This window comes from Sander vitreus, chromosome 9 (assembly GCF_031162955.1).
Source record: "Sander vitreus isolate 19-12246 chromosome 9, sanVit1, whole genome shotgun sequence".
In the NCBI taxonomy this organism is placed as follows: domain Eukaryota; kingdom Metazoa; phylum Chordata; class Actinopteri; order Perciformes; family Percidae; genus Sander; species Sander vitreus.
This window is the reverse complement of record NC_135863.1, coordinates 24,381,605-24,393,939: the sequence shown is the minus strand read 5'-3', so window position 1 is coordinate 24,393,939 and position 12,335 is coordinate 24,381,605. Positions and strand designations below refer to the sequence as shown.

The window sequence follows — 12,335 nt, the reverse complement described above, 5'->3', positions numbered from 1 at the left end:
ACAGTATATTAACAGACATTTGAATCAGGCAGACTTTGAACATCTCACCATGGTGGTCTGGTGTGCCTCTTCCCTTGTTGTCTGCTCTTGCTGCTGTCACTCCAGTAGATGCTTTCTCTGCTGCACCAGTCTTAACTTTGCCACTTTCTCTCACACTTGACTTATTGGTAGGACTGTTGTTGGTGAAACAGATAAAACAAAACCATAAAACAACAAAGTGACCAAAAATGTTTTTTTTACCACTTTATCCCAAATAATGTATACCTCTGGCTCACACCATCATTAAAAAAAAAAATTATCATAAGAGCTGCAGGGAAAGTAAATCATGAATTAATATTTAACACCAGTGGGGGGCAGCAACTTTTTTTGTCCCATTTTGTCAAGGACAAGCCTCTGAGACATGAGCAGATTATGAATGCAAATAATTTAAAGTTGTTACTTGTGTTCTTGTGAAGGATACTCTACCTTGGTTTTTAACTAAATCTAACTGTAGGAACAACAGAAGAGAGCACATTTTTACAGTTTGAGATTTGATGTGTGCCCAAGGTTGATGGATTTTAATTATCTGACATCTTAGTAAAATACATGATCTACAAATGATTAGACAAGCTATCTCAATTGAGGTTAGATGGGAGTTTCATGTTAACTACTCTCCAGAAAAGTAAAATTTGGATACCACCTTTTTCTTTACAAAAAACAGCAAATAAAAGATGCAACCAAAGATATGTTTTGTTGTGCTATCAGCTATTTATTGGCTAATGTACATGGTTGCTTTTCAGGGAGACAGGGATATTGATGTGCTCCCAGGACAGATGGAGTTTGGATGAGGCAGATTGTAAAATGGATATTTTTAACATCATTGAAGGACAGATAAGAGGCTTGTCAGAAACCGCTACACAGCTGCTTTTAACCTCCTGACAACCACATGTGGCCTAAAAAAACACTACCAGGTGATACTGTGCTGCAACACTCATATTTTGCCCTGCTCTTACATTACTGAACATGCAGTCTAAGGTTTGTTTGTTTTGCTTCGTAGGCATTGAATGCTTTAAGCTAATGGGGTTGGGTATATTGTAAAATCACATTGCCAGACCTATTTCCACAATGCTGTTTCAGAGTATGGTCTGGCTACACCGCGTATCTATTCTGAGAAAGGGTAAATAACGCTCTGGCTTGTTTGTATTTCTTTAAACCAATAGTGAGACCCCATTCCATTCCTGGGATAAGGCCTCCGGCGCATCTTTCACACGCTGGATGTCCACACCTTTACACCTATGTGACGCACACCGACGTAATACAATACACACGAGCCCCGTCTCTGTGCGTAACCTAGCATTTTTACTGCATGCCTCTACAAAATGTAACGTGAGACAGCATTATAAGATCTTGATACAAGCACACTGTGTGCCTACTGGCTCAGTGACGCTGATGAGATTTACTCCTTAGGTATTGTAATTTGGTATTGAATGACAATGCATTCTCCGATACTTAATACTATGGCGGCAATTACGTTGGTGCGAAGTAATAAACATAAATACTTGTGGAATGCTACACAGAGTCCGAGTGGTAAGCAAAAGTAAGTTCATCTGTAGAACATGTATTTTCTGGCTATTGTTTATTTACAGTTGTATACAGTTTTTTTATTTTTTATTATTAACAACCAAAATGCTTGCTGGATTGTTGACTTGCTCCCTAAACATTCTTCTTTTTTTTTTTAAAGACCTTGAGCAGTAGCATGGCATTTAATGTGAATTCATCCAACAGGAAGATCGAAGGGAAAGTTGACAAGGACATCACTTGTCTTAGAGCCTTTAAACGTAACACACACTGTAGCATTTTACTAAATATACACAAGAAGCGCTGAGAAAGCACACTGATGAGCACAATAACGTGAGGGGTAAAGCTCACCTGCTGATCTTCGTTGTATCTGATTTCTGAGGAGGTTTTATCAGTGGGGATTTGTTTACCGCCTTAGCCTGGTGTTTGGGCTTTGCACCTAAAACACAGAAAATGAACCTCATACACAACGGTTGTAAATAAAAGTTTTGTCAAGATAGTTTTGAAATTAATTAACCAAGACTGCACATAGGTCTGATGCATATGACTCTCAATTTACTCAAGAATAAACCAAATAATCTTCAGGGTATACATAGTAGGGTAGGTCACATCACAGACTTTTAGCAAGTCACTTTCAGGGTGTGGTACATGGACACATGCTGCGCTAGAACCGACAGGACAGGCAGCTGACGCCCACTTTAGCCATAAACACAAATATCAGTCGGGATTGCCCCACCTCCCTAAAACCATCGTCCCCACAAAGGCTCAAAGTGATCACACCCCCCTGTGTGACAGCTGTATAGGGCTTTGACCTCTGCTGTTCTGCTAAGAGCTTGTACAATGATACCAGCAGGCTGCCAAGGATAGCCGCATGGGCTTTGTTTTCCTGATAAATCAACATTCATACATGGCACTGCCCTTGTCTTCCAAAAATCCCTCTTGGCCATAACACAACATTCATCATACTAATTAGTATGCAGGTCCTTCCATATTTCTACTACAGTATTATGCCTGGCGCTGACTTGCTGACAACTCAGCTTGGCTACAGTGATGTCCTACATTGTAATTACACAATGATGAAATGTTAAGAAGTCAATAAAGAGAGTAAACCTGGGATGGAGTGGGTGTCGTTGCGAGGGCTGCTGGCACCGTTCTCTGGCGAGGCGCTGCCTGATGTGGATGAAGCGCTGGGCTGAGCTTGGGTGGTGCCAACAATGCCAATGTCAGTCTTTCCTGTTGAGCTCTTTTGAGCCTTCAGTACCCCCGTCTGGCTTGTAGATGTGCAGCTCGGGGGAGATGTTTTAGGCCGCGCACCTGGGTTTGGCTTCTTTTCTTGCTCTCTAGCCCCATGAGCGCTTCTGGGGCCATTGGCACTGGCTCCATCCCGCCTGGGTCCTGCAGCTCCTGTGCCATTGACAACTGGTGAGCCAGCTGATGCTGTCTTTGCTTTCGCTGCTACACTCCGGTCTCCAGGCTTCTTCACATTCTTTGCCTTGGACGTGTGACCATCTCCAGGTTTGTTAGCTGTCCCCAGTCCATCAGACTTCATGGCTGATGCAGCACTACGGGAGGATGAAATTGCAATTTCGGACACCTTCTGGGTCCTGTGCACAGGCGGACTCTCAGGTGCAGATGAAGGGCATTTTACAGCCCTTGACTGCAGGAAAAAAAATAACCACATTAGTCACGTAACTGTAAGACAGGATTAATCAGAAAATAACCAGAGGGCAGTTAAATTAAACTGAATAACATTAGTGCAGATTACCACAAGTCACTGGAGCATACTACAATAAAATTCTGACTAACAACACATCTACAGAGAGATCTTTATAGTCTGTGCTAATCAGCCAGTCCTATTACTGTATATCCTGTTGTTTTTTTTCTCAACTTTTCTAACAGTTGATTTCTTACTTTCTGTTTTTTTAGCAGAAGTTAATGGGAAGAAATTGTGCTTCTTTCTTGTTCTACTACACTTTGTGAACTTTTGCTAATGAACTAAAGAAAACTGGAAACTCCTAATTGCCTTTTAGTGTCAATGGAACAACAACATCAGTGAATTGCATTTAGCCGGTTCAGAGAATCAGCACAAAAAACCTTTGGACAGGCAAAGTTCCTGTTTTGACTGTATCAAACCACTTCCCGAGAGATATGTAGGAGCTCCACTGCTCTAAACCACTCATGCCTAACATCTTGGCAATCCCTCTCTGGATCACCTCAGCCAGGTTTATCTTAGTTATACATCTGTTTAGAGGAGCCCTGCTGCGCATTTTATACTGTATCTCTTTGCTGTGAGGGTGGGGCATTTATGACATATGGCATCTGTTGGCCAAAGACTGTAATCACCGTCAGGAATTACACAAACTTACATGGATTTATCAGAGTTAAAACAGCCTCGTAAGTTCACATCATCAGCTATGGCAAAACCAGAGGTCTGATTTACAAATAAAACTAAATGATTTGTTTTAGCTCTGATACAAAAAAAAAAAAAAAACTATAAATAAACGAACAAATGTATGGTCGATAATATTACCTGTGAGCTAGTGAATACAGGCTTTTTACCAAGTCTTCGATTGTCCCCTTTATCAATAGCATCTGTCAAAACACGAAAAAAGGAAGACAGAAGAATATCAATTACCCTGTAAGTATTTTTTCCGGCAAAACAGGAAATTCAAATCCAAGATTAACACAGATGAAAAGGGCTGTACCAATTTCTTTCAAGACGCTGCCTAGGTCCTTCATTATGTGAGCAAGAGGAGCCATTCTTTTCATTCACAATTCTCATTTCCACACCCTTTGTTTACCCTTTGACTATTAGGAAACAAACATTAAATCACTGGACTGATCAGGCACATCTGGCAAGGACTATTCAAAACAAAGCATGGCCATTTCTATACTTAATGCAAGAACCATTTCAGAACCTATAAATAATGATCAAAAGCAAATGAGATGAAATGTACCAATTCAGAATTCACTAAAGCACATTTGTTATGTTTACATATGAGACCTGGAATCGATTTCACTGGCAAGAAATGAACCATTAACAGGCACACACTGATACCAGCTAAATACATTACTCATGCAGTGCATTGTTTTTAACACAATACTAACTCAACAGTGAGGAAACAGCATATCATTTGTATGTGTGTCTTATCATGTGCACACTCAAAAAGACAGAAATCCAGCCTTTCACTCACACCTATTAAAACAAGCATGGCGCTTCTGGTGCATTTACCATGTTAGCGTACACTCAGCCCAGAACAGTTAAAAAGGTAGCTCACAATAAGCAACATGTATAAGAACATCACTGGTTAAACAATTAATGGGTCAGTAGTGGCCATGCAGCTGTGTAGAAAGAAGCCATTAAGTATTTAATCAGCCAACAGCATATGCTCCATGGGCTTCGGTTCATCTCTATTGATGCAAAGCCACTGCTTCAGCGCTAGGCTGGGTTAGGGAGGGAAAAAAAAAAACATACATCCACACACACACCGCAGCATGAATATGTATAATATGACTAAAAAAAGAGAGCTCATAGCAAGAATGTTCTTCCTTACCTGCTAGTATCCTCTCTTTGTGTTTGGAAGACAGGGTCTCCCATCCCTGCGTGTGGCGGACCGCGTAAAAGGTCTGAAGCAGGAAGGTCCAGAGCCGACCGCGCAGCGTACGAATCTCTTGCCTGAATGGCTGGCGGTGAAACAGAGGAGAGAGAGAAGAATGGAAAGGGGTGCGCTACAGCACAAGCGAATCAGCAGCTGCTTGAAGAATCTTTCGCCATGGCAACAAATACCCCTCGCTCTCTCTTTCTCGGTCCCTCCCTCCCCCTCTGTGTCTGTTGCAGAATCCACTTGAGCTCCCTTGAGTGAAATCAGTGATGTCAGCGGCTGATGCCCATTCTCCAGTTTCCACGCCTGATTATAAAAACATGGCTGGAAGGGAGGGCGGAGCCATCTCTACCTCCTCCACTGCACTGGCCACACACCCCGCACCAGCAGATACACAGCCAGATTAGTGAAGGCCGCTGGCACACGTCACAGTCTCCCTCAGCCTAATCCATTCTGCCATACTGTACGGTATTTACAGGGGTTATGCGCTTTAACATGTGCAGCAGGGTCACTTTCCCTTTAAAGTCATCTAGGGTCACTTTCCCTTTAAAGTCATCTCACAAGCTTAATCTGCCCGCTCACACAATACATTTTGTTAGTCGGTATATTCTTAAATGTTGGACAGATACTTAACTACCATATGCCAACATTTCATTATAAAATATTTCAATAAATGTCTTTCTTCAATACAATCAACTTGCATCTATATTTAAACACATCCAAAGTGAAGAATGGAGTTGGAGAGGTTGGAGAAATTATGCATTCTGGCATTTAAATAAACTAACTTGCTTCAATCAAAGGCCAACATTTCTAGTTCAGAATAACCATAACTGCTACAATTTTGATGAAACTTGGTGGTGCATCATTTGTGTCATGTGTTGTTAAAGGTAATCTGGATCTCTACTTGCGCCAAGGAGCGTGTCCCTGTTTTGTTTATCTTGTGCGCGCGCACTTGGGGGTGACATGATGCACAGTCCTGCCAATGGTTTCACACTATTCCACTGATCTACAAGTGCCGGCAACACGCCAAGATATGCTGCGATGAGCCAACAAAGGCAGGGAAGAAAACTGTAAGCAAGTAAACCTGCTGAATTTAAAACACTTGAAACAAATGGCTTTGCAAATGTCTTGTTGAAATTCCAAATTCAACAAATTTCTACACAAAGCATGGTGGGGAGTAACACTGTCTGTAAACAAAACATTACCTTTGTTTGTTTACAAGAAAGATCCATAGGGCACTTTTAAATTTAGACAGACCCAAGGAAGCTATTTCATGTATAACTTTAAAAAGCTGAATTACTGTTACTGTTATAATAAGCTGCGCTGATATTTTCACACTTTTACACTTATTTCAAACTTGTATCTGTATCCATTAATAACTGACACTCACAAAAGGCATATTTGAAGACTCATATACTTATATAGTGAATTATAAAGTTAATAAAAAAAAAAAACAACATTACATTTGCAGAGCTCATCCTATCCTACTACTTCCTACTACTATAATTGGAGACCGGTTTGTTTGTCCTTGTACATCACAAGAACTGTTCATGCGATCTACTTTACCCTTGGCGGGTATACTGCTGGGGACCAAAGAATGTGCAATGTCAAATTTGGTGCAATTTGGAGATGCAACACATTCAATATTAATAAACTTTTTTTTTTTTTGGGGGGGGGGGCATTTTTTGGTCTTTATTTTTGACAGGACAGCTTAGACTTGAAAGGGGAGAGAGAGGGGGAATGACATGCGGCAAAGGGCCGCAGGTCGGAGTTGAACCCGAGCCGCTGCGTCGAGGACTAAGCCTCTTTATATGGGCGCATGCTCTACCAGGTGAGCTACACAGGCGCCCAATATTAATAAACTTAGAATAAACAGCTCTGTGCAGCAGCAGAGGCGGGGCTTCAGGGTTCTGCGGAATCAAGCATGTCGTCAGCAGCGGGTTACCACAGGCAAAATACCTCCGCTAAACCCGTGCTCTACTTTATTACCGTGGCGGTTAATGAATATCTCGCTATGTGTATTTCTTGTTGTTTCTGACTCTTCTATCTTTCCTTGGAGTCAACAAGCACAAGCTGAAAGCCACAGGAACATCGTCATTGCAACACAAATTGTGTAAGTTTGCCATACAAATTACTGGCAAGTGGCAACATAGTCGTTCTAAAAGCTACGAAGAGCAAAACGCACTGGAGCTGATAATTAATGCACCTCATTTCATGCGTGTCAATTGATTCTCCTATAGCGCACTGCAGGCATCAGATTTGAAATGCCACCACCACAGAACAGTATTTTCGGAAGAAAAAAAATGAAGTCGCTATATTGGCAAATAAATTCTATTTACAGATACCCCCATTCATGTTCTATATATTTCTATTTGAGTAGCCTATAAGGTTACAGGCAGGGGGGCAACTTGTGGGTGCATCAGTTGGTTGGCAGTAGAACACCAGTAAAGCCACTGGGGACCAGCCATTTCATTTCATCTTTATTTTTTCTTTCAGGGGAAAGTCACATAAAGCATATCTAATCAAAACTCTATACTATGTTAATTAATTGCTGTTGTTAGGTTTATTTGGCAAGTTAAGTTTTATGACCAGTAGATGTCAGTAAACATTTATGATAGATGATATAGGGTGGGTCGGTTATGATAATGCAACTACCAAGGGTCTAATCTTTTATTTTTCTTATTTTTAGTATCTGACATATGATAACAGAAACGGTTAAGACCTATAGCATAGCTGTTCGGCATGATGGATGTTGTCGTTTAGCATTGCAGCATTACAATTGTATCGTTTATAAGGTAAGGCAAGCTAACAGAGCTAACATTAGCGGGCAGCTGTTGCCATGGTAACAGTAAACAGTAAGTAGGCTCACTACAGTAAATTAATGAAATGATGAAATTAATAAAAACAACAGAACGAATTAGAAGCCTACATTGCAGCAAAAACAGCTTCGGCCGCTGAGTCCTCATTTGATGCTTCTAAATCGAAACAAGGTCGGAGTAGGGGGCGTGAAAGCCAGGGGCGTTGGTTCGGCAAAAGCCAAGGTATGGCAATGTGATATGACGGCAAGGACCTACTATGCTACTGACTGCTATAACTTTTAATGAACAAATAGCTTTCTCTCACATTCACATTGCCTGACGTTTGCATGTAGGCCTAATAAGAGAACAGTGAACACACCTTTGATCCATCTTTCATAATTTGTTTATACTTCACAGAAAATAAAGAGAAATACATTAAATTAGATGCTAATTTCTAGTCTTAATATAGTGTTAAAATGATTCTGTGGTCCTTCTAATTTGACAGTACTAAGTGAAATTCCACATGGCAGACAGTGTGGCGGAAGTGGTGAAACTGCAGGATTCATTTTCCTAATTTGCTCGACTCACGAAACTGTACAATAGGGGTGGGACAAGATATCGATACAGCAATATGTCATTGTCCTTCTTGTGATAAAAGAATCGATACGCTGGAGCCAAATATCTGTCAGTTAAAGGCGTTATTAACGCCCATTTTAACGCCGTCAATTTTTTTATCGCGAGAATAACGTTCTTTTCGGCATGGCAAACTTTGTAGTTCTTTTCACATGCTGTTGCAACAACTAGTAACGTTAGAAAAACTACAACACCACACCGGATCTAGCTAGACCAGAAACAAAACAACAGGCACGCCGCACACACACTTGTTTGCTACAGCTGCCAAAGAGTGCAGCTAACGTTATGCTTTGGAGTGGATGGCGACGCGAGACAATCGAAATGGATGCCAATAAGATTCAATGGAAAGTTTACTTTTGCCAAATGGTTCCATTGACAAGACCAAAGTGATCTGTGTGTTTTGTCGTTGTGAACTGAGCTATCATCGCGAGCACGGCCCAGTCTGAAATACCACTGGATGGCCAAGCACACAGCTGATGCCAATTACCAAAGCCAGGTGACAAAGACAAAGCAAGCCAATCCACTTTCCATGTTGATAAGGGCACAAAATGAGAAAAATGATGGACAAAAAGAAATCTAGGACATTTAGAACAGATAAAGTCAGCATTAATTGCAAGTTGTGTTGACTATGACATTAATGCGATTAAATATTTTAATCGTTTGACAGCACTAATATTTTTATTAATAAAGCAAGGCGCTCTGAATAGTTTTCTTGCTCCCAGCAACTTCATGGATCCTGGAGGTGGCGCTTTAAACATGAATGAGGGAAAGTTGAACCTAAGTTAATTGTGCTGTTTTCTAACAGTAAGGCTTTGGGAATAAAGAGAGAAAACCTGCTCTCAACCTTTTAACGGGAATTTTATACTCATAGTTAGACCGATATTGTTATGTATCATTATAGGATTGTCTAGCAGTATATTCATTATCGCAGAATTGCTGTATCGTGATATAATTGGTATTGTCTACAGCAGGTTGAAATCGAATTCAATACTTTTGATAAATTTTTATCCAGATCAGTGGAGCCAATAAGCATGCAGCATGATTCTACCGAGTTCTAATAATGTTTGTGATTGGTTGTAGCTACATCACATAGAGGCATGGCAGCACCTCACGTTATGGCCAGAGACTGGCTCATAGTAGGAGCTGAAAAATAAATAAATGATTTGTGCCGTAATGTTGTAATTTTATTTCATTTTTTTTAATTATTTTTTTTTAAATAAAATTGGTAACGAAAAAAGTATCGTTCAGGAACCGGTATCAAAGTCACGATCACAATTTTTGTACAATACCCAGCCCTAGTGCCATGTATCATAGTATTGATAAAGCTGTAGGTTTGTTTACCTACAGCTTTATCAATACTATTTAAACAGTTGTTTATAAATATTTTAAACTATTTGTTCTTATATTCTATCATATCCTATTATTTCATGTATATTGTATCCTTTTATTTCATGTATATTCTGTATGTGTGATGTGTGTCTGATATTTTTGCTGCTGGATCCATTTTTTTTGGGATCAATAAAAATCAATCAATCAATCAATCAGGTACCCTGTGATTCCCACCCCTAGTATACAATTGAGCTGCAAAGATTAATTGATTAGTTGTCAACTATTACTACAATGATCACAAATTGTTTTGATAATCGATTTGTGTCATTTTTTCTGAAAAAAAGAAAGAAGCCCAAATTCTCTAAATCCAACTTATAAATGTGAATATTTTCAAGTTTCTTCACACCTTTATGATAGTAAACTGAATATCTTAGAGTTGTGGACAAAACAAGACATTTGAGGACGTCACATTGGGCTTTGGAAAATACTGATCCTCACCATTTTATAGACCAAACAACTAATCGGTTAATCGAGAAAATAATCGACAATTTAATCAAAAATGAAAATAATCGTTAGTTGCAGCCCTAGTATACAAGCTAATAATAATGTACATGCATATTTGTGATTGTGAGTCAATAAATATATAGCCGAAAGCCCCAGAGGTCACCACCACTAACTATTATAGGGTTATAAATGTTATTATAACTCGACAGTCATTATAGAAATCCTTGCTTATCCTTTCATACCAAAGCCGAGTAGCGTCAGTCCCTTATTAGGAGCAGGTTTGCAAAGCCATGTTGGACAACTCTTGCTGACCTATTAGACCAACCCTAAACACATATTGACCCCAAAGTGCATGCTTTGGTCTAAAATGCCAAGTCAATATGGAGTTTGCTCTTTTAAAGCTGTATGCTACCCTGCATCCAGAATGAAGTAAAGCACATGCTGATAAAGAACATGAAAGCACGTAATGGTAATTCGTGTTAAAGGAGAGAGAGAAACTGACAGAGAGCAATCATTTCTAACAGAAAGGTAAAGCTGTGTCCACACCTGTAGTTTGGTTCATTTGGTCCAGACGAAAAAGTAAAAACGTTGCCATATAATTCTAGTCTGTTTAGGATTCAACCTGAGTTATTGCAAACTTAAGTTACATGTACAGGTAACTTGTCCATTCGGATAGTTTTGGTTAGTCATATATATGGTACGTAGTGTCAAAATGTTTATGTTTACCTTGTTCAGCTTTGTTGTCCTTGCATTTAGCTGTATGTTTATTTCTGTGAATGTACTTTGAGAGCAACAAAATCCGGGATCAAATCCCCCGTATGTGTTCACACTAACTTACCATTATGGCTTATTCTGATTCTAGTGACTAATGCAGTGCCAGTACACTGTGCTTGTGAGCTAAATTTCTCTTTTCTAGTGGTTGTAAAATGTGAGTTCACAATGCTCACAAATCAATAAGGCTGGACACAAATATTCAACTGTTCAGATATTCGCTCGTTAGGTAGGTATTCTGTTTGAAGTTTATGGATTCAGATATTCTTTTATTTTTATTTTTCAATACTGTAGAATAACAGAATCCTTAATGTTGCTACATTTTGTCTCTCTTCTCCTACACACACACACGGTGTGGTGAAGAGAGAAAGGTACATTGACGACTCTACAGTCTGCTAACTCGTTGCTCTCGCTACCAATATAAGCTGCTATATTTCAACAATGTTAGACTGAAAGAACGTGCATGCAGGCTAGCATACTGCAGCGTTATGCCGTCCATCTCAGCCGAGAACGGAGAAACGTCTGGCTGAGTCAAACCGAGCAGTCTGATGTACAGTAGAGGACTATAGCAGCCTGGTGTAGTTTTCAGGTGATTTAATGACACAGTGAACGGTCTAGAGTCCCTCCCGAGTCATGCTGCTCAGACCCACCCTCTCTCCCTGCCGAAGCTTCGAATATTCTCTGTTGATTAGTAGCGAAGCTCCAAAAACGATATTCAGCACAACCCTATAAATAAATACACTAATATAAGCATTATTAAAAAATGAAGTGGACTTTATCCATCTTAAATAACAGGTAGATACAAAACCAAAATCATAATTTAAGGTCCACTTAATGGCTTTTACAGAGGTTTCAACCGCATGTTATCGTCTTCCTCTGCAGAAGAGGTTAGATAGTAGGAAGTTAGTTTTTCTGGGAATCCCACCACTGTTATCTGTAATCTCTGTCTGAAGTTAGATAGTTGGAGTTAGTTAGCCTAAACTTCGTCCATTGAGAAAAATCAGGAGCAGCAGTTGAAAGCTCTGGCAAAAGCTAGTAGGTGCATATGGATTTGTTTATTGTTTTAGGATTTAATCAAACTGCTTAGAAGCAGACCAAAAGACACCTTTTTAGTGGTTGGTTGGTCAGCATTCAGGTTTGA

The 12,335-nt window shown here is 39.8% G+C and overlaps 1 protein-coding gene across 5 annotated transcripts in view; it reads right to left on the bottom strand.

Moving 5' to 3' along the window:
* btbd8 (BTB domain containing 8) overlaps nucleotides 1-12,335 on the bottom strand; it is a 37,416-nt gene that overhangs the window by 5,301 nt on the left and 19,780 nt on the right. For all 5 annotated transcript variants that reach the window (XM_078259423.1, XM_078259422.1, XM_078259426.1 and 2 more), the window contains 5 exons: nucleotides 5,112-5,241; nucleotides 4,088-4,149; nucleotides 2,668-3,214; nucleotides 1,909-1,996; nucleotides 49-173 (listed from right to left, as the gene is read on the bottom strand). In XM_078259423.1, coding sequence (XP_078115549.1) covers nucleotides 49-173; nucleotides 1,909-1,996; nucleotides 2,668-3,214; nucleotides 4,088-4,149; nucleotides 5,112-5,241 — 952 coding nt within the window. The remainder of the gene's footprint in view (nucleotides 1-48; nucleotides 174-1,908; nucleotides 1,997-2,667; nucleotides 3,215-4,087; nucleotides 4,150-5,111; nucleotides 5,242-12,335) is intronic.